Source organism: Bombyx mori, chromosome 22 (genome assembly GCF_030269925.1).
Source record: "Bombyx mori chromosome 22, ASM3026992v2".
Lineage (NCBI taxonomy): Eukaryota > Metazoa > Arthropoda > Insecta > Lepidoptera > Bombycidae > Bombyx > Bombyx mori.
In genome coordinates this window covers 104,694-131,683 of record NC_085128.1, presented here as the reverse complement: position 1 = coordinate 131,683, position 26,990 = coordinate 104,694, and the positions used below count along the sequence as shown (strand labels likewise).

Genomic DNA, 26,990 nt, shown 5'->3' with positions numbered 1-26,990 from the left:
CCATGGTATCGATGTATCTCTGGCAGAGCAGTGGTCACTTTTCCACGCCCTTTGTAGTCGCTGGCGACCGTTCAGTTCGTGTGGTACGCACTTATCAAGTTTTCTTTGCCAAATTGCGCACATTGTTGTGATGCTAGCTGCTAGCTCAGACGTAGTGTGTGTATCGTCAGCTTGCACTGTCGCCTTTCATTCGTCATTGTTGGTTTCAGGTTTCCGGCGACCACGGGGCTCATTTACAGATTAACATTTCCACGACGAAAGCGTCGAAACTAACAACCAGTTATTAGTGTTCACTGTGAACACATCGTGAACCTGGTGACTCGCTTTGTGGGGTATTGTTACAGAAACAAAACTATTATCCCATGATTACTTATATTTGTAATGTGTCCATATTGATGAAAAACATACTAATGTAGTGAAAGCAAAACACTAATCAATAAAGAAATACCTGAGTTTGAAAATAGAATTCTATATTCTCTAAATAACATTGTTTTTTTTTACATTTCATTGTCAGCCACACATAATATACAATTATGTTTCAAATGGCCTGTACAGTAAAACCGTATCTTGATAAGTAGCTGCCTATTATTATATATTGAAATAAAGATGTTGTTCGGTGTAATAGGGCCGAACATCTTAGTAAGCAATAACGCCTCACTGCACGATTATTTAAAGTTGCAGTAGAGCAGTAACAACAGTCATATAACAACCTGCTTCCGCGGAAGTCGGCCATGAATTACTGAATGATGTTCTTGAGTACCGGTAACCACTTACGATCAGGTGGGCCCTAGGCGCTTCTGTCTTTTAAAATACGAAGAAGGGCCCTGTACACAAAAATGTATAATTGCGTTGCGAGAGGCAGTGCTGGCAAAGAAGTACCAGCCCTCAAGGGTGCATACAAACCCCACCACCACTTGTCTAGCTGTTTCTGTCAGTCCACAACATACGAGTATACGTACGTACACACACGTGTCTAGATCATTACACGTGTGAGCGACGTGACTATTTAGTTGCATAACATAAAGGGAAATGTTAAGAAATAAAACAAGTGATGTGAAACAATCACAGTAGTATATTGGAATTGATTACAACATGCGAGCGAGGCGCCCTCCCCCCCCCCCCCGTGCCCCCGTGCCTCCGTGCCGCGGGAGCGGATGCCACTCCCGAGACCGCTTCCTTCTTCTTGTAATAAAGCTACTGAATACATAGTGCAGTTCTAGCCGGCAAGCACGGCTCCGACACACAGCGCGAGAGACGCACGTGTCGCACAGTGTGCAGGTCGCATTTTTAGTTTAACGTTCGGCTAAATACGAATCTTCCACAACAACGAGTTGAGCGGTAATACTCGTAAAGGTTCCCGAGGTCGCGGCCGCCGCCACGCGCGAGTTTGAGTGACACGCGGCCGCAGTTTTATGACAAGACCGCGAGTTGCGGAATGCGAGCCGCTGGGAGTGCCGGAATATTAATGTTGTTTAGTGTAATGAGAGGAATCGAGAGGAGCTGCCATTATTATCTTAGCAGCGGTGCTGCTGGCACGCGGCCGCGCTATTCCGGGCGCATTCCGCGCTCCATTGTCTTCGACGCGGTCATTCAGCATCCCCACGCACACAGCGACACGCTACATCTTTACAATACAAATGCTCTTAAATTACAGAGCTAATCAAATGTTTTACATCCCGTTGAGGCAACTCGCGCGCCATCTATCGTTCTTATCAGATGCTACGTAATGAGCGTTGGCAAATGCCACAAAGAAGTGAGGCCTATAAAATCAAAGGCAGCTAAACGCCATAATGTCATAAAATGTATTAACAATGGCTCTATCTTGTTTAGTTAGTTGAACATGCTTTAGTGTTTTCATGTTATAACAAATGCAGCTAAATCTCTAACAAATTCAGTTCAAAAAAGTTAAGTTTACTCTGTAGTAAGTACTAATAAACGATTTTATCATTTAAAATTCAGATTATTAGTAATATTCTCATTCTTTATAAATCTGCTTTAAAATAAAGAATATCGTAGCTATACGAACAAAGTTATTTCAGATTCTCAAACCGCGAGTGTTGTTAACACTGGCCCTAGCAAGAGCAGTACTTCGATGGATCGGGAGGATCCGTAATGATGTGTTTAGGGCCGATTTTTGTAGTTTACCTAAATATTTGACAGACTTGGATATAGCTGCCTTTGATTTTATAGGCCTAGTGCGTTCAGAGCACCAGCTGCACGACGACCGCACGACCGCACGACCGCACGACCAACAGATGAACAAACGAATGTACAGGAGAATGTTGGCATAGAGATCACATTGTGCGGCGGTAGGCAGGGTGCGCTCGGGGCGGCCCCGGCCTCTACGCCCGAAGTCGGTCTACTGATTCTGTGCAATTATTATATTTACAATCGTAATACATACATACTATCTTCTAAATACTAAATTAAACTAGATATGTACATTTAAAACTTTATACAGGAAGGAATTTATGATAGACTTGGATGGGGATTAAAATTAAATTATCTTAAGGTAGAGTCTACCTATAGGTGATCTATAGGTAGACTCTACCTTAAAAACAGTTTATTTTGTCTTTTTCAAATATCTAGGTATGTATATTTTTTACGTAATAGAGTTTTTGAACTCTGAATTTTTCATATTTTAGTCCCGTTGTCGAAGAACCATGAATAAATCTTTAAAACGAACTAACATCACTCGTAATTATCATAATTTAATATTTTATATCGACAGAGATCACTTTCACATAGCTTTGAACTAAATATTGAGCTAATGATGTTACATTACATTCCGTCTCTATGATACCGCACAGATAAATTATTTTAACTAAGACACGATGTAAAACCGGATCATTGAATGATATAAGTGGTCGCAACGTGCGGTGCGATGCGACCAGCCAGGTGAGCCGACTTCCTCACTCACACCGAGCAGTTAGCACATGAGAAGCTGTGTGCAGTGAGGTCGCGGTGGCGCGGTGGCCGGAGGGCGCGGTCCGCTGCACCTGTCCGTGTGCGATCGCCGCGCGACACGTTACGACACAAATGTACTTCACAAAACATCGCTCCCGCTATTACGAGTATGAATTCCGGTCATTAAACTGGACACGTACACCTTCCACCGCCCATCTATCTCTTCGCATATCTTTATCGTGTTTTTGTTTATTAATTCCGATGTGTTGGTCGGTTGCAGCCTGTCGACCTAACTCACAGCTTTAGTTATGCTAATAATACAACATTCATAAATCATTCAAATAATATCTGTTGAGTGATTACGATTTTCCAGAAGCATATTTGTTTCGGTACGATAACGGTGAGAGGCTGAAGCAATCGAGCAGTTCCTTCCACAACTGCACCGCACTGCACCGCCCGTCTATCTGTTTTCAATCTGTATTAATCAACTAACGTTCCTAAGTATTCCATTCCTCATCTAATTTATACAAGTTAGAGCTACAATGTTCCTAACTACAATACTACTGTACTTTGACATCGACGTACTCCGTAGGTGCGCGTATTGTGGAAGCTTACATGGAAACTGGCCTCAGCAAACTATAGATAACACACAGGTCGAAACTTGGTACACACACTCGTGTACTCGAGTCAGTCATTTGTGGTATTAAATACCGATGCACGTGCGGAGTCCTTCGATGAACAACACTTAAACTAGACAATGTCTTTACAGCCCTAGAGCGGCGAGCAGCCCCTCGCAGGCGCGGCCCGCACCGAGCCCTGTCGGCGCCGCGTCGCACTGGTCCGACGTGCGCTCAGCGTGCCATGAGAGCCTCCTCTCAGAACCAGTACATGTCCTTGGACGTGTCCTGCACCTGCGCTTCCAGACCTGATGCAAACAACAGACAACACGTTAACCTCATAAGCATAAAACAATATAGCCATATAAATGTACACTTCAATAAATATTCAGATAAAGTTAAGAGGGGCGCCGCAGCACAACTCTGCATCGAGCGTTGGGAGATATCCGTCCTCCGCGGTCCGCGTGCTGTGTGCTGCATGCTGTGTGCTGTGCGCGGGCACTCGCTTCAGAAACGGTTTCGGTAGTGACTATCGGTGGAGTTTGATTCGAGTCACCGTACCTATCAGTGTAACGACAACGCATCGCAGCCGGCGCACGGAATTAATAAAATGACCGGCGGAGGCATCACGTTGCGCGACAAGGCCCAGATGTTTTATAGAGCCGTTTACCGAATCACACGGGCCCTCGACAGCGGCGCGGCTGATCTGTATCGTAAGGCTAACGAACCCGCCGCCCGGCGCTGCCTGACCCTCGGCTCGACAGGACAATGGTCGACAGGACGGTGCTCTGCTCTGTACCACCACTCACGGAGCAGTCCGAAATACAGACATTAACTCGACCGTGAGGCTGGGTGCTGTCAGGTCACAGTTAGCGGCAATAACAGAGTACAGACAGTTTTACATTCGAAGCACAGCGAGGACGCCGTGCGTCGTGTGTAGCGCTCTGGAGACATCCGCGGCAGGCCGGGGCGGCGGACTACGTGCACGTGTGTAGTACGAACACGTGTATTTATACACCGCACGGGCCCTGAACAATGGTCGAGCGGTTGTTCCCGTTTTGTGATTTATGTGCACTTTAAAATCGAGTTTGACAGAAGGGATTTTTTACGGCCGTAATGATCATTTATTAGAGCGTCGCGTCGCGGCGCGTCGCTTGATTGTTATAAATGGTTGTCGGATCGTATCGCCGCTCCGATCTCATCTCCGTCTGATCTCTGACCTCGGCGTGTCTCCGCACTCATTTTAGTACATTTATACATATATAAAGGTTTATTTACTTATTCTGTGCAACACAACTCTACACTAACGTGGTCTACAGATCCAACTCCGTCTCTAATATAGGATTATTATGATTTTTTAAAAACAGCATCAAATAATGGAATCCAACATCGAATGTGACATTCCTATTTATTATATCCATTGCTTTAATTACTTTTATAAATATATTTTTTATTACTAGATTATATGGGTGATCGAGCTCATGGCCCACCTGGTGTTAAGTTGTTATCTAAATCCATAGACATCACACCGAGAATGGCGCCACCCCTTAAGACTTGAGGTTTATTGTCTCAATTGCAAATTGCCATATCAGTCCTTCATCGTGGCAGTCATGTGTAATCATGTGTTGAGTACCTACATTGCAAAAATAAGTAAGTAACTGCTTGCGGGACACTTTTTTTTTCCTACTTAAGCTGATGTTTTAGAGAGACCATATCAGCGTAACCTTAACTAGTAGGTGAGCTCACGGGGCTCAAACCTGACGATGTTGCTAACACGAACCTTATCAAGAGCAGTGCTTCGCAGAATCTACCACCGGATCGGAAACGCGACCCACTGATAAGATCCGGCGAGAAACTCAGGGGGCTGTGTCTGTGGGTTAATTTACTCGTCGAGTCCTTCGTCGCAAACGACGGGTTCGACGAGAACGATGACCGGTTCTTGGGATACCTAAAAGCACCGTTAGTGGATCGGAAGGATCCAAAATGACGTGTTTTGGGTGACGTCGACTGTTTACCATTTGGTCCGCAGGATCGACTATGTAGTTTCCGGCGGCCACAATGAGAAGATTCTCGTGTCGTGCCGCTTTATCGAAGTGGGGCGGGACACGAACACCGACACAATCGCATCGCGCGCTACAAGTAGCTACATATCTACATTGTACGAGCAGGTACACCGGCCGACCTGCTTATCATTTAGACCACGACGTCTCCTAAAATCTTACACATAGATTAAGATAATATTATGTATATTTATGTTTGTCCCTTAGGTATGGCAAAAAAATTAATGAGCCACGTGATTTATAATTTAACTACAAAGTAAGGAGTGCTAGTTGGTTATGCACTTGAAGCGTCCGTGGCCCAACAGATAAAAGACGTCTTACGTATTGCAACTACTCAATGTGTTTGTGTGTGTGTGTTGTAAAGTCGTGGTTCGATCCAATAACAGCTTAGTGCGGTCACGATTATAGAGCGAACTCACAAAACAGACAATGAGTGAAGATATTTGCCAACCAAGATTTTTTATTGCATTACATGTGTTGATAAGAGCCCACCTGATGCTAAGTGTTCATAAATAATAAATAAATAAATAATAGAGGACATGTCTGACACGGTCCCGTTTTCCAACACTAGGGTTCCCTGGACAACATGAACCAGATACTCTTATATACGAGTATGCACATACGTACTTACTATAGGTAGGTACATGACACACGAGTATTAGGTACATACAGAACACCCACACTATGAATAAATAAATCTGTTCGTCACACGTTGTGTTTGCCACAGCCCCGCCCGTCTGGGCACAAGCTGTCTTACCCTTCCAAATCTAAACGAAGGGTTGCTTGGCTTGCTACGGAGAAAAACATTATTCCTAATCATTTCTGCTGTCTTTTGATACTGGCGGAGTTTCATATACGTTTATACGAAGGTTCATAGTTTCCTGGTAGGCAGCGACTTGGTTGGCTCCTGACTTTGCTGATGTCCATGAGCGACGATACATACCTACTTGCCATCAGATGGGCCTTGTACTCATCTGCCTACAAAGGCAACAAAAAACGTGTTATGCGAGTGAAAGGCTACGTACCGACGTAAACTTATGGGGTTGAGTGGATATACAAACAGTTTAGTATGTTATTTAAGAATTGTTCTTGTAAAACGATCCTTCATAAAAAATATGAGAACTAATTACAATTTGAAGTGTTCAATTAGAATTGTAGATATATAGTCGTCTTTATCTGCTTTCGGTCCAAATGTGTTTCATATTTTTATATAGCTACAGGTACATAGTTAAACAATAGTTGTGCGACCATAGCAGAGCGATGTTAGCTGGTCGCGGGCGCCGTGTACTCGGCGCGGAGCATTGAAGGAGAGGTAGCTCTGACCGGCGCGACGGACGCACGAAGGTATCGATCGGGGCGAGGGGCAGGGACCGAGGGGGGCACTGGTCAGCGCACTGTGATTGGACGAGCACGGGCCCGCCCCTCGCCGGCCATCACAAGGTGTCTGCCCACCGCCTTGTTGCGCTGACAGCCTGGTAATCGGGACCCGATAACGCACCGAGCAGCAAATTAGACAAGAGGCCATGCTTTATTTGTTTTGTTTGTTTGAAAAGACAAACTTTAGAGATTACAGTACTCCCCTAGTTAGTTACTGATCAAGAAAGGAGTGTCCCGAACTGAGCCGCGTGTTACTCTTTTGATTTCAGAAGGTTTAATTGATCTGTCGCGATGCTCTATCGATGTCTTTATAGCACACTTTCTCGAGCATTTTTGCAAAAGATATTGTAGCATTGGTATCAAATAAAATATTTAGAGTATATGGAAAGATAAAGTTGTCGTAAACTATGACTATCTTTGGAAAATATAATACACATCGAGGATATATACCTAGTCAGGTCATAAGTATTGTCACACAGTAAAAACTTTTCTTTTAGAATGCTGGCCACAAAAAAGTTTATTGAATTCGAATTTCGAATTGTTCATGAAAATAAAAATGTATACTTTTAGAATTTTACTCATTTGTAAATATGGAGTGGACGCTTAAAGAAGACCGTGTTGCAGTTATTGCGTTGCATCGTTGCGGTTACGCGCCAATTCAGATTTTGAACATACTGAAAAATTTGAATATAACCAAAAGATTCGTTTATCGTACCATCAAACGATACAATGAAGACTCTAGTGTAGATGACAGGTCAAGGAAGTGGTCGCCCTCGGTCTGTTAGGACTCCAGCAGTGATAAAAGCTGTGAAGGCGCGAATTCAAAGAAATCCCAAACGTAAGCAGAAACTGTTGGCCCTTCAGATGGGGTTAAGCAGAACCACGGTGAAAAGGGTGTTAAACGAAGACTTAGGGCTTCGGGCATATGGAAAAAAATATGGACATCGTTTGAATGCTCGTCTAATGGACCTGAGACTGAAGAGATGCCGCGCTTTGTTGAAGCGGTACGCGGGAAAAAAAATCGGGAAATTCTTTTTTCGGATGAAAAAAATTTTACCATAGAAGAGAGCTACAACAAACAAAATGATAAGATGTACGCACACAGTAGTGAAGAAGCGAGTAACCGTATTCCGCGTGTCCAACGAGGTCATTTTCCATCCTCGCTCATGGTATGGTTGGGAGTTTCTTATTGGGGCTTAACAGAGGTACATTTTTGTGAGAAAGGTGTAAAAACGAATGCAGTAGTGTATCAAAATACAGTCCTGACGAACCTTGTGGAACCTGTTTCTCATACCATGGCATTTTCATCAATAACAGGCACTGGGTATTCCAACAAGATTCGGCGCCAGCTCATAGAGCGAAGAGCACAGAAGACTGGCTAGCGGCGCGTGAAATCGACTTCATCCGGCACGAAGACTGGCCCTCCTCCAGTCCAGATTTGAATCCGTTAGATTACAAGATATGGCAACACTTGGAGGAAAAGGCGTGCTCAAAGCCTCATCCCAATTTGGAGTCACTCAAGACATCCTTGATTAAGGCAGCCGCCGATATTGACATGGACCTCGTTCGTGCTGCGATAGACGACTGGCCGCGCAGATTGAAGGCCTGTATTCAAAATCACGGAGGTCATTTTGAATAAACTTTAGTGTCATAAGAATCTATGTTTTGTTAAGTTCATTTTGGTATATGAATGGTTACATAATGAATAAACTTGTTTCAATTATTTTACATTAAACATGTGACAGAATTTATGACCTGACTAGGTAATTTAAAATTTACCCGAGGTGTGATTTTAAATGTACCTACCTATTTAAATTTAGTATTTGTAATCAATTTGGATTCCTCAAATTTGAAGATATTGTTTGTATGAGAACTTCGGCGTACTTGTGCTCAGCAGAGAGCTCGTGTCGAGCGAGGACACCAGCAAAGTTCCCGCGGACAAGTACCAGCTCAAAGTACAAGTATTTCAGCGACGCGCGGACCGGTGAGTGATCTCACGGGCTCAACCTCAAAGAATTTGCTAACCACTAGCCCTAGCAAATGCAGTAGGTACTTCGCAGAGTCTACCACCGGATCTGATTCGCGACGCAGTGAGAAGATCCGAGAAACTCAGTAGGTCTGTGCGTTAGTTCACTCGTCGAAGTGGACGGAAGGACGATGGTCGGGTCAGGACATTTTGCCTAATGAAATATGTACATGCTTAACAAAATATGTTCGCAGATGAATTCTGCGACGAAGGAGTCAAGTGGTAAAATGTGAACCAAAAAACAGTTACGTGTAAATGTTATTGCGCGCAGAGTTAAGCTGGTGGGAGGGACAATTGCAACCTCGCTGGCGCACATTACGACCCTGTTACTAACGACGGGCGTCATATCCATGTTTTAACGCCTAGGGGCCCCGGTGATCACTTAACACCAGGTAGGCCATGAGGTAGGCCAAAACTCTATTTAACGTAGGTATCAACGCATTCGCTCGTTGTGAATGGCCGCGCGCTCCGAACTAACAAAATGGGAATGTTTACAAAATGTAAGTCGGTAAAATGTGCTGAAATAAATTTACTGCAAAATCGCGATTGTTACTAACAAAGGAAACACAATGAAGCATAAAAATGAAACTAATTATCTCACGTGTAAGTCGCCTACTTTTTTAATTGACTAAACTAAACCTTAAACCTTTTCTTCTCGTACGAGGGGAGGTCAAAAAGTTCGTAGAATAAGAGGGAAGGAAGTTGAGATTAAACTCCAAACTATTATTTCTTCTCAGTATATTTTCCCTTAAATCCAATTCATTTTTTGGATCTCGCAAATAATTTGTTTATACCGTAAAAAAATATATATTTGTCTTTTGTATCACAATAGGCCGAAATTGCCGATTCGACTTCTTCATTGTCGTCAAATTTCTTCCCACGCAGGTCTTTCTTAATTTTTGGAAATAAATAATAGTCACTAGGAACCAAGTCTGGACTGTAGATGGTACTGACTTTAGGAGGCGATTCAATAATTCGAATCCACAACGGTGAATGGCAGCCGTCGCAACACGGGCCGTGTGAACAGGTGCGTTGTCGTGCAAAAGAAGCACAACCTTTTGACAGTTTTCCTTTTCTTTTTTCCTTGATGGCTTCTTTCAATCTTTCCAGTAAAGAAGCGTAGTACTGTCCCGTTATAGTAACAACACGTTCTTTATAATCAATCAGTAAAATTCCTTTTATATCCCAAAAGACAGTTGCCTGGATCTTTCCGGCTGATTGTGCCACTTTGAACTTCTTTGGTGAAGGTGTGCCTTTTTTATGCCACTGCATCGACTCAGGTTCATAGTGGTGAACCCAGGTTTCATCTCCAGTAACGATCTGGTCCATAACTTCTTCCATTATCTCTCCACAGAGCTTCAAAAACTGACAAGAACACTCGACACGGTGGCGTTGTTGAAGTGGCGTGAACATTTTTGGAACCCATCTTGCATCTGACGCACCCATGACAACTGACGCCTTCCTTAGAAGACGGTCACCAAGTATACTAAAATTATTTAATTTATTTAATTTGTTGTTTTTTAATATAACAAATATGTTTACAAAAAGAGTAATCTTTCTGCTCCGGTAAACAACGCTCAGACGGATAGTGAACCATCGTGAAGTGTACCTAAACTCAGTAGGTACCTACACACGCAAGTGTGCGTAGGATCGTTGGCGTGTGTAGTACGTGGACAGTGCGAGGGTCGTGCCGTGACGTCACCACGTTATGGCGGACCCACTGGTATTTGTCAATAAAGCAATTTGTCCCTCCGGTCCCCTCCGGGGCCCGAGGAATGCGCCGGGGACAGCGGACCCGCCCTTTGATGTGACATGCCCCTGGCTTGTGCTGTACTACAATAACTCGCACTACACGTATAATGGGAATATTTGGGACCGCACTCATGTCGACTGCAACTGAATTCAATAACCAGTTTGGGTTTAGAAATATTACAAATATTGCTCGAAGGCAATCATCAGACGGACTAGGTCTCCTAGTGAACTGTGAGTCTCGAAGGCTCTCCCCCGCGAGGAGCTCTTAATGTTATCAATCAAGCTCGCGGGAGAGATCGGAAGACAAAGGCGGGAGCTCGCATCGCACTCGAAGAATTTAATTTGCGAGGAGCGGGGCCGCCGGCGCGGAAATTAATTTTAATGGTCGTCATTAGGGCACGGGGCGCGGGGCGAGGGGCGCGGGGCGAGGGCGGCCTTTCAACTCGCCGCGCTTTTTACCCGTCACCGGGCGGCTCATAATCGCTTCCCATCCGCACCGCAATTACACCTATCCTTAGAAGCGAATCTAAATGCACACTGTATCCACAAATCACGCAATGTTTTTGTGGCAGCCGTGAGAGTGCCGCGGCGGCACCGGCCCACGGGCCGCACGATGGAGGCACCCGCCGCCGCCGCCGCCTACATACCTACTAGTACTCCATTTTTTTCATATTTGTTTGTACTGCATTGTAAAAAAACAGAAATATATAAAATATACAATTGAAATCTAAAAAAACACGGTTAAATAGCAAATCGAACTAACAATTAATTAATTTCATCTTTTTTTTTTATCTTCTTGATACTGGTTAGGATATTAGAGCGAAATTATAGAATTATTGTATTGTCATCGGTCTATGATCCGTGTGCTAATTTTCAAGTTAATCGGACGTCCTGAAGTTGATGAAAAAGACGTGAAATGATTCCGTTACATACAAACAAACAAACACACACACACACATACTATGTACATATGAGGCTTATAAAAGAGTGTTAAAAATTTGTTTCTGTGCCACAAACTACAAAGATATATGTATAGTATATTTATATTTACTAGTGGTCCCCCGCAGTAGTCGAAATTCGACTATAATTAATTGAAATTGTAAGTGTGTACACTATTATTATTGTATTTTCAAATACTTCTATAATCACAAATTTCGCCAAGACTACACTATAAAAAATATTAACAAAGACAAACAATATTTAATCTATTCTCAATTTGACCACAGACGTCAAGAACAAAAGTTTGACAATAAATAAATAGTATGCATGTGTGTGTGCGTCAAATACATGGTAGTGTGTGTAGGTAATGTTTTTTTCTTGATTTAATGTATTTTTAGGCACAATTTTAAAAAATATTAACATTCTGCACTCCTCTATATTCTTTATAAATATGGGAAATTTCATACTCCTCCGTTCGCGCAATATTCGTAAGAAGGGATACAAAGATTTTCCTTCATGTAGGTATATAGGTAGATGTATAGTAATAGCATTTTAAATGAGTTTATAATTTCATATAAATATTATGTCATTATAATGAACGTATTTGTTTATCTTAACTGTTAAGCAAATTAATAAATGATAATATTGAAGCGAAGAGAAAAATGGGCACATTTTAATACGAGTATAGGTATATTGTATTTAGTTTATTAATTGACCGAGAACTGAGACGCAAGTCGCGCGCACCTCCAAATTGTACCTATACTATTTTGTGTTCGGGAATAAATGACTTGCTATTAGTATTTCATATTGCGTATTGGATATTGTGTATTGCATACCTATTGCATATTGCATATTGCGTATTGCGTATTGCTTATTTTTACATTATCTTTTATCGGAAAGAAATCACTGTTAGCGAGATAACACTGTTTGTTAATATTAGTAATTTATCTCATCTTAAGTGCAATGAAGTGTGAATAGTTGAATAAATAAATAAATAATCACATCAACAAACAAAATTACACGAAATACGACTTTGACGCTAGCGAACAGTAGGACCGAAATTAAATTCAGATGTTTTAAGTATATTCTTAGACAGAGACCGATTCCGATAATGGCGGTGGGTAGACGTCTTCGTCGGCCTCGCCCACAAGCACCATCGACTGCTCCTGTCTCTTATCTGTGAACTGTGCCTAATGCTTGGAAATCAAAACAACTCGCTGTACAATTCACATCTCACACCTGCTCTACGCTGACAATAGTTGGAAGACTTTCAAATGGTATCGATCTGTTGAAGTTGCATTTGCTACCTTATCGCAATCTACATCTCTAAGTTGACACTAGACGACACGCGACACGACACGACACGATACGACACGACACGACACAGGCGGGAGCGAGTGGAGGGAGCGCTTTGTGTTGTCGCTCTACGGTAAAACGTTTAAATCATCACAATTAAAACATCCGCGCTGCGCCGCGCCGCCGGAATCTCTTTGAAAATTAAAATACACACCGCGCTCCGTTTACACGATGCGATGTCAACCCGACTTCTACATTAGCTTTCATTCAATGAGTTATAGGAATGTTAATTGTAGACCTGTTCTATAAATTTACCGTCTTACAGAACTATCCAAACATACTAGTTCTGAAATAAATGATTTGTTTCTGCATCAAATAATTTTAGTGAAATATGAATAATCAAACGTTAATATAGTACCGGAGTCGTGCCGTTTGATGGAAAAGTATTCCGATGCCGAAATTCCGAGCGCGGTGGAAATATTTAATAACATTAATCCACGAAAACGAAGTTATTTATCATCTTCTATCTATACTCTTTAATCTTATATGCTCTTTAATCGTCCTCACAGATATCGAACGGGACTGCGATAGAAGATAGAACTAGCTCATAGGCATTATAAGAGTTCACTTCTCTGCAATGACGGAAGCCATGATGCGGCAGTAACTACACAGTGCAATGATGTACCGCGTGTTCCGACGTGAAGGAAGGCCTAACTGTTTGAGGACGATAGGTGCGGTGCATACTGACCTGGTACTGCGGGATAAGAGTAGGGCGAGCACGCGGCGGGGTCGAGGTGGTGCGCCGCGTGGTGCTGTGCGCCCCACTCCACCGGCTTGTACTGCGCGTGCAGAGAGCCGCGGGGCAGCAGCAGCGGCCCGTAGCCCGCCGCCGCCGCCATGTTGTGGTGCGCCTGGGCGGCCGCGTGGTACTCGGCGGCGTGGCGGTGCGCCGCGTGTCCGTAGCCGGAGTAGTGCTGGTGCCACGGGTCGTACTCGTACAGCTCCACGCCGCCCGCGCCGCCCACCGCCGCCGCGTTGAAGAACGACGCCGGCAGGTTGCGCGACACCATCGGGACGCCGTCTGCATCACACGCATCCGCGTCTCAACGACTCAACCAAACATAGCATCACACGTCACATCACACCCCGCTGCTGTTATTCTACTATCACTAATAAGCAGCTGTTAACAAGGTTTGTCGAGCGCTTTGTTATTTTATTTGTTTGACATAAGTATGTACCATATGTCTTTCTTTAAACATGTTTTTAAAATGGCCACACCTCTAGTATCGCTGATGTTTACCAGTAACGGTAATCCTTGCGTGCACTGAGCTCAGAATTTACTTAAGGACCGCGTCTACACAACTGAATGATTAAGAATAATACGTGTGGGAGATGCGTATGGGCCCACTTGTGGGACTAGCCTATAAATTGGGAATCGTGATCTGGACAAGACGCCTGTGTACTGGGGTCCAGCGATGCGGCTATGCCAGTGTACAATTTTGTCTAAGGAAATACGCTCTTAGCACAGCTCACAAACAACAGCCGCAATAACATCGTGTATTAAAATAAAAGCCTCGAAATTAAATTTTTGCAATTACTGCTGGTTTATCGGAATACAAAGAGCAGCGTTCTCTTAATATTACCAATATATTGTGACCACCATTGATAGCTACTTGTAGTAGGGAATACATTAAGCTCGCACGGGTAAGTACCATGACCCTGCCTGTCTCTGCTGCGAAGCAGTCGCACTTTCCGCTTAGAACAGCCGTAATGCAAATCAATTAAGACTTCGCCCTTGTGTCTCAGGGCGGATGGCCACATTCACGCTATGATCTCTCTGATGTCTAGGCTCTGGTAACCACTTAATACCAGACGGGTCGAGAATTCCTATTTCCTACTCAGCAAATCTTACTTTCTGCGAACATAAGCTCGCCCTCAATTTCTGCCCAATTTGAGTAGTCGCAGGCCCCATTATACAAACAGGCACGTGTGGCAGGCTGCAGGGGTGCCGGTTACATGTTGAATTGGTTGGGTGGACCTAGCACTTAGGTATAAATATGAATTTCTGTGAGATTTAAAAATAAAATGATCTCAAATCAACCATCCCTAAATTCTAGTGCCCTATGCTTCAGCCTACTCAGCCTAGTAGTAGATTCGCTACTGGCTTCACAACAGAAACAGCCGCGACGGATTTCATTATGTGTTACCCTCTAAATATAATGGGAACCAGATAGGTGGTTACCTTCGCACTTGAAATCCCTTGAAGTCCCTGACACAGCCAAGCCAGCTACTGCCTACCGCTAACTCATTATTGTTAAAGCGAACCAACAGAAAATTTGAATTCGAACTATTGATATTTCTGATCAGCGGTACAACGCCTATTGAAAGGTTTTGACTCGTTGCCGAGAGCTAAGTGGCGGACTTCCTCAATAAATTCACGTGAAATAAAATCGCGCTAATATCGCGCCCCATGCGAGAGCCCCCTTCGCTCAACCCAACGCGTATCTGGCGACCAGTCCACATCTCTTACTCACTTACTGACACGGTTACTGGCGTGCGGACCAAACGACAACTATGACGTCGCCGCTTAAAGCCATCCGTGGTGCTCATCCCTACGACATGCGCAATACAGCAGAATATGGAACGGCATTGTGATGTACGTGGGAGTTGAGAGCCCACACAAGCCGGGTGGGGGAGGAACTCATCTACTCGGCTGTCGACTACGTAAATAAACTAGCATGAGATTGGTCATGCCGTGGTTTGTTCTCCCGCCCTCTCCTGACTGCGGCGAATGTCCCACAGCTCTACAAACTAGGTAGTTTCCAACGCCAACAATATTTGAACCTATGTACACCTGGTGTACAAGTATTGCTTATTGCCTTGCAGCGCGCACCGGAAGGAGCTTCTGCGCAAACATTTCGTATTAGAGCCTACGCACTACCAGAAGCTTGGCGGGTTCTGGCACGAGCGAAGAACACGTGCCAAGCTTTAAGCGGCAAGCCTGCAGTGTCAACTTTATTACTCGACATTACTCGGCCATGCAAAGTGAGACATTTTCACATCAGATTAATTAAATAGAATCTATTTAAATATTCCACATGAATTGTTGACGTTATGTTTTTAAAACGAATATGAATAGATATTTGTAATGTTGCATGTGTCTGTGTCTACGAAACGTTTGTGGAGTTCAGCGTGTTCTCCTGTATTCGATATTCGGTGGACATTACTGTTTTAGAAAAACCGGCGGTCGCGAGCAAATTCTTAAGCTCCGAAGCAGGAATGCAGTCGAGCGGCTCGGCGCGCCCTTCCCGCCACATCACCGCATACTGTTACAGATCCTCTGATTTTTCGACTTATCTGATATTACTAAATCGACCACTAGATTGTTCTAAGGCTTCCCCTAGACTTATCACGAAGTATGCAGACTGCTCGTTACGAAAGCTCTATGAAAGCCCTCGTGGCTGTTTGATTTTAATTTTCTTCAAACCAATATGAACGCACGATCATGGAATAAATTGAAACATACAGATCAAAGAAGGGGTTTGATCCTCGAGGAGGAACTGTTTTCCTAATGAATGATGCACCTACCAACAATATTTGTTCCAACTGAATCGCTGACATTATTGCATTAATATTGAATATACACAATAAAAAAAAATGTGAGCCGTCACGGGACGCCTGGCAGATGTGAAACATCGACATTATTTTGTAAAAGTAATATGCCGAAAAGAACAGATTGTGATAGGAACTAAATATGTCATAATGATAAAATAAAATATTACGAAAAAATAATTTGTTTTCAAGTAAAACACAGGTTATGTGTACTGTAGTAAACAACACTGTATACACTACGGAGTATACACTATAGGTATCCGAGCTCAGTGTAGCGAGAGAGATGGCTTAACGCCGGATCGAGTGGGAGGGAGTCGCACAGTCGATTGCGCATGGCGACGCGTCACCACACCGTACACACTACTGCATATAGACTGTATATATATACCATCATATAGTTCATCATATAGTATCAACCGATTTCTCGGTCGTCGAAAATCGGTTTCACGTGCGGCTATAGATGTTTCACATCAAAAATCGATATTGGATACCTTAAAATGTACAACAACACTTATAAAATATGAAATTGTTTACAAATTCAGATATGTAAGAAGTAAGTAGGCCGACAAGGGAGTTTTATTTTTATTGAACAATGTTTTCTCTTCATCGGAGAAAGATGTGGGTACTGTCTGCCCTTCAACAGAGTGTGTATCGGGATTTGAAATCAAGTATAATCTTATATGTAATTTCATACGAGTATACCAGCTGACCCACCCTGACCTGAATAGGACACGGATATTCACGGTTTTTTTTATTGCTTATATGCTTATATGGGTGGACGAGCACACAGCCCACCTGGTTTTAAATGGTGACTGGAGCCCATAGACATCTACAACGTATGCCCCACCCACCTTGAGATATGAGTTCTAAGGTCACAGTATAGTCACAACGGTTGCCCTACCCTTCAAACCGAAACGCGTTACTGCTTCACGGCAGAAATAGGCAGGGTGATGATACCAACCCGTGCAGACTCACAAGAGGTCCTACCTAGATGTCCTACGTTAAGAGGTTCACCGTGGAAGTCAATCGTGAACATTTGTTAAGTACGTATTTCATTAGAAAAATTGGTACCCGCCAGCGAGATTCGAACACCGTTGCATCGCTAGATACGAATGCACCGGACGTTTTATCCTTTAGACCACGACGACTTCATTGAGATTTTTATTCATTATTGTTCATTTTTTTCGTTATACAACTGAGATTTCGACTTCTTGTACCACTTAATATCAAATGGGCCGCGCACTCATCTCCGCGTCAAATGAAATTATAATGTTTTCAATATTTCTAAAGCTCATATTCAAAACGCATTCACACATTGTTAGATTCACATATAAGTTTATTTTTGTACAGGTAAGATAAATGATCGCATATTGAAGAGGATGACGATCGCGAGTCTCGACCCTGTCGTCTGTGTGTGCGTCGTGAGTGTGCGTCGTGAGTGTCGTGAGTGTGGTCAGTGTGCGATGAAGCGAGTGATAATGTAAATAGCGGCGGCGCTGGTGTGGAGGCGCGTCACAGGCGGCGACCACAAAGCGGCCTCGACCGTTTTTGCAGCGCGCCTGCTTTCGGCCATCCTTTTAGTAATCGTCCAAGTTTTTCCGATCTAATCGCGATCGAACGAGCGCGCCCCGAGCCTGCTTCGAATCTATAATTCGCCCTACTTTTTAGTTATTTATAAATTCAAGTATCGAACCGGTCGCATCGTCACGATCAAACGAATATTGGAATTCCCTGAAACGATTAGTTCATCTCCCTGGAGCCGACGGCCGACAATAAGCGAGCAAATGAAGTGTGCGCGGCGGATCGGCGAGTGCAGTAGTGGAGTCGACCCGACACTAGGGGAGCCTCTTCTAGTTTATAATTAAACAAGGGGTTTAATTAAGCCGGAGCGGCGACCTCTGATTTATCTAGCGACGCGACGGTGAGCACTGAGCAGCCTCCCGCTAGCCGCAGTGCGCCGCCCGCCACCACCGCTTTGTAAGCGCCGCGCCGCCGCGCCGGTCGTGCCATTAACTGTTCTGTCTGTTCTACTGAACCCACCCGGTCGAACAAACTACGGCTGAGGACTGCTAGAGGAACATTACCCGCAACGATGAGAAATTATTCACTCAGCACAAGTGACGCGTATAGATTTATAAACATATAAACATAATATCCTGAATATCGTAAAAACAAGTAGGTACCTATTTAATTAGCCGCGTAATTTGTGCGTGTTTACGATTGAGTGTGTGAACGTGTGTGTCAACGATAAAGTTCAGTCGATGTATGCGACCTTAAAGGTGTTTTTTCTATTATTTTCCTTAATGAGGGCGCGCAAGTGAATCAGCAAGCAGTACACCGCCGAGTTAGGAGCGCACCGCGCCCCGCCCCGCCGCGCCCTGCCCCGCCGCGCCAGCTCCGTTACCGATCGTTACAAACTTGTTAGCTATTTTAATTGCATATTGATTTGTTGGGGCTACATGGCCGGCCGCTGCGCGTACACTGCGCGCCCTTTGTCTCGTTACGTTCCTAGAGAATGTTGATACGCAGCGACACGTCTCGATTCTATGTTTCCGATCACTCAGAGCAAACGTGAATAATATTTCCGTGCTCAATACAGCATTTATACAATACAGCTTGTAATCTGTCCTTATATTCTAACAACAAATGAAACTAGAGCTTTATCCGTTCTCTGACTTTTAATTAATATGAACCTATGTTATGAATGACAAGCAATAAATATGAAATCAACAAATCTTACTTGTTAATTGAAAAGTTCTCTGAAGTACCCGCTCATCTATTTGAACAGACAACCTCCACGACACTGTATGATGCAGTTTGGCGGTGTGTGAGTGTTGGCGTGAGTGAGTGTGAGTAGACAGTGCGTATTGATTGACCTTTAGTCTTGTCGAGCGAGAGCGCCCTGGCGAAGTGCTCGTCGACGACCGCGGCGACGTCCCCGGAGTAGTGCGTGAACACGACGCAGTTGGCGCTGACGTACTGCGCGCGCGCTCGCGGACCCGCGCCGCCGCACTCGCCCTCCGACTCGGACGAACCGCCTCCTGGACAACACCAACTACCTCACACGTGCTTCAACCTTGTATCCTTCAGTGGATATTCATTGATAGACGAACACACGGCCGCGGCTGATGTGCGCGTGCCTTCAGAGTCTCAATATCCTCAGTCAGTACCTCACAGAGGAGATCCGGCGAGAAACTGAGTGGGCTGTGTCTATGGGTTAATTTACTCGTCGAGCCCTTCGTCGCAAGCGACGGGTTCACACGCAAGCGAGGACCCGGACCGGTGCTTGAGGTACCTAAAAGCACCGTTAATGGATCGGGAGGATCCATAACGACGGGCAACGTCGAATGCTTACCATTCGGTCCACAGGATCGGGTATGTAATTTCCGGCGGCCTCAATAAGAGGGTTTTCGTGTCGTGCCACCTTCTCAAAGTGAGATGTAAAGTGACAATCGAAATGTTTGCGAAACAAAAGCTTATTTGAATGTAAGCTTCCCTCGGTGTTCAAACTGCAGGCTGAAGGGAGCGTGAGAGAGCAGTTACCGTCAGCGCTGGCTCGGCCGTGTGCAGAGAGATCCTCCTCCTTGGTGCGCAGACGGTGCGCCGGGAGCGCGTGCGGCGGAGAGCCCGGGGACTGCGCCCCCGACACGAACGCCTCGCTGCTGCCCGCATTGACGCCGCCGCTCTGCACGTTCAACTGTACCAACACACGACACCTCTCCATGAGACGACACCAAACATATACAATGCGTACGAGAACACACGTACATACATGAAACAACCATTGAAATAATCAAGTAGCCGCCATTAATCTTTCGGATTGGGCGTCGTTAGCTTTTATTATACTTAGTCTGGCCATAAATACTGTTACAATAAAAAAATAAAAAAAATCTATTGCAAATAACATTTATTACTTGTTAGTTTAATACATAAATATAAAAGAATTTAAAGTATAAAAAGCTTATTCGAAGTGGTCTCCATTGGCTGCAATACAGTCCTTTAAACGTTGAGGCCAGTTATCAATAGAAGCACGCACTCTTTCCATGGGAAATTTTTCACTGCCAATCGTACGGATTGTTTTAGGGACTCCAAATTATCATGGATTTAAGAGCAAGCCGTACTCTCTAAAACTGATCATAAATCATAATCCAGCGGATTAAGATCGGGACTAGACGACGGCCAGTCTTCAGCTCTGATGAAGTCCGAAACGTTCGTTTCCAACCAAGACTGCGTAGACCGAGCTTTATGACCTGGCGCCGAGTCTTGCTGGAAGGACCATTCTTGATTATTGAACATGGTGTTGTTAAGGGGCTTCACTACCTACTCAAGAATGGTATCTTGATACACTTGTGCCGATGTTTTGATACCTTTTTCCCAAAGTATGGCTCAGTCACTCCTTCATAGCTAATACCTCACAAAACCATCACTGAAGTTGAGAAGCCCACGTTGCACTCTGTTGGCTAATTGGGAAGCTTCCTTAGAGCTTTGAGCATAAATACGGTCATATTGTTTGTTAAAATGTTGCTCAATTGTAAAAAATTTCTCATCCGTAAACAAAATTTTTCTATGACCTCCCTTTGCGTACCGCTTCAGTAGTGTTTCGATTTTACCACCCTATTCTCTTTTAAATTATCAGTTAAGAAATGACCAGTACGTCTCTTATAGGCTGCAAGTCCTAAGTCATCTTTTAAAATACGCGACATGGTTCTAGGTGCTATCTTCATCTCCCGAGATAAAATCTTTTGCTTTCGGACAGAATTTCTTGGAATTATTTCCCTTACTGCTTTGACCACCATTTTCGTACGAACACTACGTGGGCGGCCAGATCTTTTTCTGTCACAAACAGAGGAGGTCTCATTGCACCTATTAATAGCCCGGTACACAAACATTTTTCTAATACCAAGCGTATGGAGAGTTTTAAAAATTGCATTTGGCTCCATACCTACTTTGTGTAATGCAATCACAGCGATTCGGTTCTCTTTATCACCCCACTCCATTTTAATTTTGCAAAATATTGTACAATGTATTGGCGCCAAAACGAGAAAACTCAATGAGCAATCATATAAAAATGACAGATTCCAAATTCAAATGTCATATTTTGTTTATTTTTAATTGTAACAGTATTTATGGCCAGACTAAGTATATTAAGTCCATTCAAATGTTTACCACAATTTTATGATTGATATATTATTATTATAACTACTGAAATCTTCGTCACGAGATCTCCGAAGCTCCTCCAAAAGTCTCCAGCGGTGCCGGCGCCCACTAATAATCGACTTGACGCTAACACTGCCCGACATTGGTGTTCTGACTACATACTAAAATCTAAAAAACAAGAAAGGCACAACTTCTACACTATTAGCGTGGCGACGGTTTTCATGGTAACGGTCACTAAAGCAACTTTTGCTTATCGGGGGTGGAAGTCGGCGGGGTGGGGGTGAATTGTTATGTTGATGGGTATGATTGATAGTAAACGAGGGTTAAAATAACTTACTTCAGAAAAAGGAGCGAGATGGAGATAGGACGAAGGAGGGGCAGAGAGGGGAGCGGAAGGCTTAAATGTAAATTAATTAGACTGCTATTAACGGAAACTCTGTCTGGAAACGTCATATCAATGAATCTTCGCTTGGTACTGGAATATAGCTAAATTCTAAAAGTCGCTCTTGTGTTTACAACCAAGCATTACGACATTACCTTATAGATTTGGTGTAAAAGCATTAAATGCACATTTTTTATTTGATGGGCAACATTGTAGATAAATAATATAAGTAGCTTAAGGCGCCGGTGAAATATTGCATGAAACTTTGCACCCCCGCTCGAGCTAGCCTTAGGTTGCGATACAGACCATAGCTGCCTGTACCCACCCCACCAGTAAGCTATTTATTTAGGATGACTAGGAAATAAATAAGGTCATCAATGTCAGTTTACACCCAAGTGTTGAATGCTAAGGACGCTCCGAGCGCATCAGCATCACATCCAAATAGATATGAGTCGATGAGAGATATACCTAGTCGTCGTTGAAGTCGTCGTGGCCTAAAGGATAACACGTCCCGTGCATTCGTATCTAGCAATGCAACGGTATTCGAATCCCGCAGGCGGGTACCAATTTTTCTAATGAAATACGGACTCGACTAATGTTCACGATCGACTTCCACGGTGGAGGAATAACATCGTGGAAAAAATCAAACCCCCAAAATTATCATTTACGTAATTACTGGTGGTTATCACACCTCTTGTGAGTCCGCACGGGTAGGCACCACCACCCCGCCTATTTTTGCCGTGAAGTAGTAATGCGTTTCGGTTTGAAGGGTGGGGCAGTCGTTGTAACTATACTTGAGACCTTAGAACTTACATCTCAAGGTGTGCGGCGCATTTACGTTAATGCCAGGTGGGCTGTGAGCTCGTCCAACCTTGTAAGCAATAAAAATAACCTTAATAAAAACTTGAGACTTCAGTGGAAACGCACACCGCAGCGCCGCACGCACACCACTGTGCGTATTCTATCGTTAACATAATATGTAATGATGTATACGCGTTTGTTTCCTTCTGTTAAACTTACATTCGTTTAATTAGTACTAATTAAAGTCAGCAATGTATGACGATCCAGCGATACGAACGAACACCAGAGAACACGAAACATGCATGTTAATGTGCGCGCGGAGTGACGTGTCGTTGACTCCGCCGCAGCCTCCCGACCCGATCGATCTCTACTCTCTACTTCATTTAGGGTTATCGACCAAAACTATTTCCTACTTAGTATTAAATATTCGATTCTCGACTGTTTGAAAGCTGCACTAAAATCCCGGAACCGTATAGGATGTGTGACGGAGGTGATACGTCAGAGATTCATAATGGACTCGTATATCCGGTCACCCGGCGCGCTTTAGAGTGTGTGCGCCCCGACGCTTGTGGACACCAGCAATATCAGAGAGAGGCACAACTAATTTACTTACCACAGAACATTTATTTTTAATAGCTTAAAGAAGTATAATTATTTTCTGTTTCTCAGGAAACACCAAGGATGGTAGGGTAGATAATTTCAGAGCAAACCGGTGCGTGTTAAAAATATGTTTGGAAACTCAGTGTAGATTAGAAAGAAAGAAAGAAAGAAAATCTTTATTCGCCAGAAATATAGTTTATAAGATATAGGACATAGCTTCATATATTTCGCCTGTTTAGGCATGCGAAAATTTAATTTATTTTTATATTAATTATAACACAAAATTTACTAAATCTATCTATTTTTACATTCTATCACTTCTTATTCTAATATTTTATTATGTACAACACTTATCATTTAAAAATTCTTGCACACTATAATAAGCCTTATCTATCAGCCATAAATATAATTTTCTTTTAAATTGAGTTAGTGGAAGATCTCTTATGCTGTTTGGTATCTTATTAAATATTCTGATAGTCATAGGATAACAGTTTGTATGGTAGTAACGAGTATTTATACTTGGTAACATTAGTTTAGTAGGGTATCTTGTATTAAATTGACAGTACTCGCCACACGATTTATATAATTGTGGGTGCTTTTTAACAAACAAACAACATTCTTGTATATATATGGATGGTACAGTTAAAATATTATGTTTTTGGAAGAATGGTTTACAAGAAGTCAGAGGATGAATATTGCACATGGCACGAACACATTGCTTTTGTGCAATGAACACTCTATTTATGTGACTAGAATTTCCCCAGAGGGGTATACAGTATCTGATATTTGAGGCGACATATCCATGATAGGCCTGTAATGCAGTTTTTAAATTACATATTTTTGTAAGTCGCCAAAGTGCATATGAGAATCGATTAATTTTACTACAAGTAATATCTATGTGAAGCCATGGTTCCAAATAGAATGGTTAGTAGATATCGCTCGTCCTAGTTGTACGATGCGCGATATCTCCAGATGGTTCCGCAGTTTTTGAAGGGTTCCGTAAAGTTAATACTTGCTAGCTCTACGGACCCCTCTCGCGTTGCTATGAGACACGATGGTAAATCGTATCGGTCTATTTCATGGTCTGTCTCTCAGATCAGAGTCTGGGGTGGTTCCACCTGCGCATTGAATACGAGGTACTAGTGGAGTGCGCGCTGTGAGCACAGGCCGCTGTGGGCACCGCCGCAGCGGCCTGATGATGATGAGAGCCGCACTCTAATCTCAAGTAAGCAATTTTGTGTTCATTTAAACTGAGTCGTGTGTTCAGATCCGTCATTTGAAGTTGTTACAGCACATATTATGTATATTGAATCCGCCTGCCGATGTCGTTGACGCCACGTGCAGTTCAGCGTCCGAAGCAGTCACATACATACAATACATCAAATTGTACACTACGTACTGGTAATTATATAATTGATATACATATATTAGACTGGCGGACTGGTGTCCGTCGGTCGCGCACAGGAGGGTGCAGCCCTGTACTAGAGCCGGTACACTGGCTGTGAGTTTTTGCGTCTGTGATATATGGCCTGCGACCGGATCTCGCGTCATAAAAACTAACTGCTCCTCACAACTGTCCGGCTCCCAAGAACACGGGTCCAGTTTTACTTTCAAGCCTAGACGTGAATAGCCTCTAAATAGAATTAACTTAAGCTGGTTTTCTAATTATTTTCTTTCCTGAAATCTTAAAGAAAGCTAACCTAAGCATAGGCCTACTATTTCTAATCTTAAAGGAAGCAGAAACAATTATTATATTATATATAAAATATGTACAACACAATCATATTCGGTTTATCTCCACGAAACTCTCTGTTCTCTATTAACTTGACACAAAGCTTATTGAACTGTCCCAGTCCTTCGTTGTCAAATTTCATTAACAACATAACCGTATTACAACTGGATGAACAAGGCCAAATATGCTCCTAACTACCGTAGAAAGACTTAGAGCGTGAGTGTATAAATGTGTTGTGAGGGAATTTATAATGTAAAGTATTTAGTGCTCAAAGGCGGTAAAGGCGGTAGAGCCGGTAGAGGCGGTAGAGGTGGTGATAGTTACCCGATCGTACTGGAAGTGCGGCGCGTGGTGGAAGGAGCGCGCGGCTCCGCGGCCGTACAGGTAGGGATAGTAGGCGCCGTACATCACCTCGGGGCAGCTCACCGCCATCCCGCCGGCGGCCCGCGCGCGAGCCCCATGCCGCCGCGACGCCGCCCCTCACCCTCCTCGCACTCTGACAACAACACACACCGTCCTCAATATATCTCGCCAACCAATCGCTTAACATTACTGACAGACGACTGTCATTATTCGTAATACATATGCACACACACACACACACACATGTACAGAAAGACTTTTTTTTATTTTTTATTTATTGATGCACAAAACAAATTACAATCATTACAGTACATATGAGCTAAATCGTACAAGTAGTACCTAGATCTAATCTGGATTGCAATCTAAATAGTATGTGCACTCAAATCAATATTAATGTGCATAACTTTGGCTATTGAAAACACAATTGAAATTACAAAATAAATATTGATAACTAGGAGTTAAATAGGATATCCTTCACACATTTGACAAATCCCCTGAGTCTAGGTTCAAAGATATCAAGGTAACCGTGACATTTAGCCAAATTATTATAATGCCTGACCATTCTTACCATAGGGTTATAGTATGATATATTATTTTTATATGTCCGTAACGCAAAGAGGTTTACATAATGCGAATTTCGGGCTCTGAAGTGACTGTTGATAGAAATATTCGACATCAGTTCCATGGTATTTATATGTGAGTGTAAAATTTTGTACAAAAATATTAAATCAAAATACCTACGGCGAGCTTCCAAAGATTGGACAGGGAAAAGAGCAAGTCTGGATTCATAATTTATGTCAAAACGACCTGGCCGCAGACGATAGGCGAATATTCTTAGGAACTTCTTCTGCACCCTTTCGATATCGTCGCTGTAGACTCTGTAGTACGGAGACCATACCGGACTTCTATACTCTAACACACTCCTCACGATAGTAAAAAACAGATAAAGGGCACTTTGCGGCCTCTTAATGCCCTTAATCGATCTACAGAAGCTGGTTAGCTCTAGTGGTAATGGAATGGTAATGGGATCGAAAAGAAAGCTTGTCGTCAAAAATCATTCCAAGATCTCTAGCCTCATAGTATCGGTTCAGTATCTGTCCATCGATAGAGTAATCAGATATTATTTTGTTACGTTTCTTTGTAAATGACACAATGAAACATTTATTTATATGTATTTAATAACATACGATTCTCCATGCACCAAGTCGATACGGTATCCAGATCCTGCTGCAAGGCTTCACAGTCGGCTATTGTCGAGATACGGTTAAAGATTTTTAAATCATCAGCGTATAGAAGACACTGACAGTGCAGACGTGGCAGCGGCTTGGCTCTGCCCCTGGCATTGCTGAAGTCCATGGGCGACGGTAAC

At 43.3% G+C, this 26,990-nt stretch overlaps 1 protein-coding gene across 4 annotated transcripts in view; it reads right to left on the bottom strand.

Moving 5' to 3' along the window:
- Positions 1–1,052: 1,052 nt before the first annotated feature.
- Positions 1,053–26,990, bottom strand: part of LOC101742732 (protein vestigial) — a 38,275-nt gene continuing 12,337 nt past the window's right edge. For 3 of the 4 annotated variants that reach the window (XM_062674845.1, XM_012690157.4, XM_062674846.1), the window contains 5 exons: positions 25,583–25,754; positions 20,130–20,283; positions 19,463–19,627; positions 13,723–14,055; positions 1,053–3,832 (listed from right to left, as the gene is read on the bottom strand). In XM_062674845.1, the coding sequence (XP_062530829.1) occupies positions 3,783–3,832; positions 13,723–14,055; positions 19,463–19,627; positions 20,130–20,283; positions 25,583–25,690 (810 nt within the window). In that variant the 5' untranslated portion in view covers positions 25,691–25,754 and the 3' untranslated portion in view covers positions 1,053–3,782. The remainder of the gene's footprint in view (positions 3,833–13,722; positions 14,056–19,462; positions 19,628–20,129; positions 20,284–25,582; positions 25,755–26,990) is intronic. The other variant, XM_038019088.2, reaches the window with a different exon arrangement.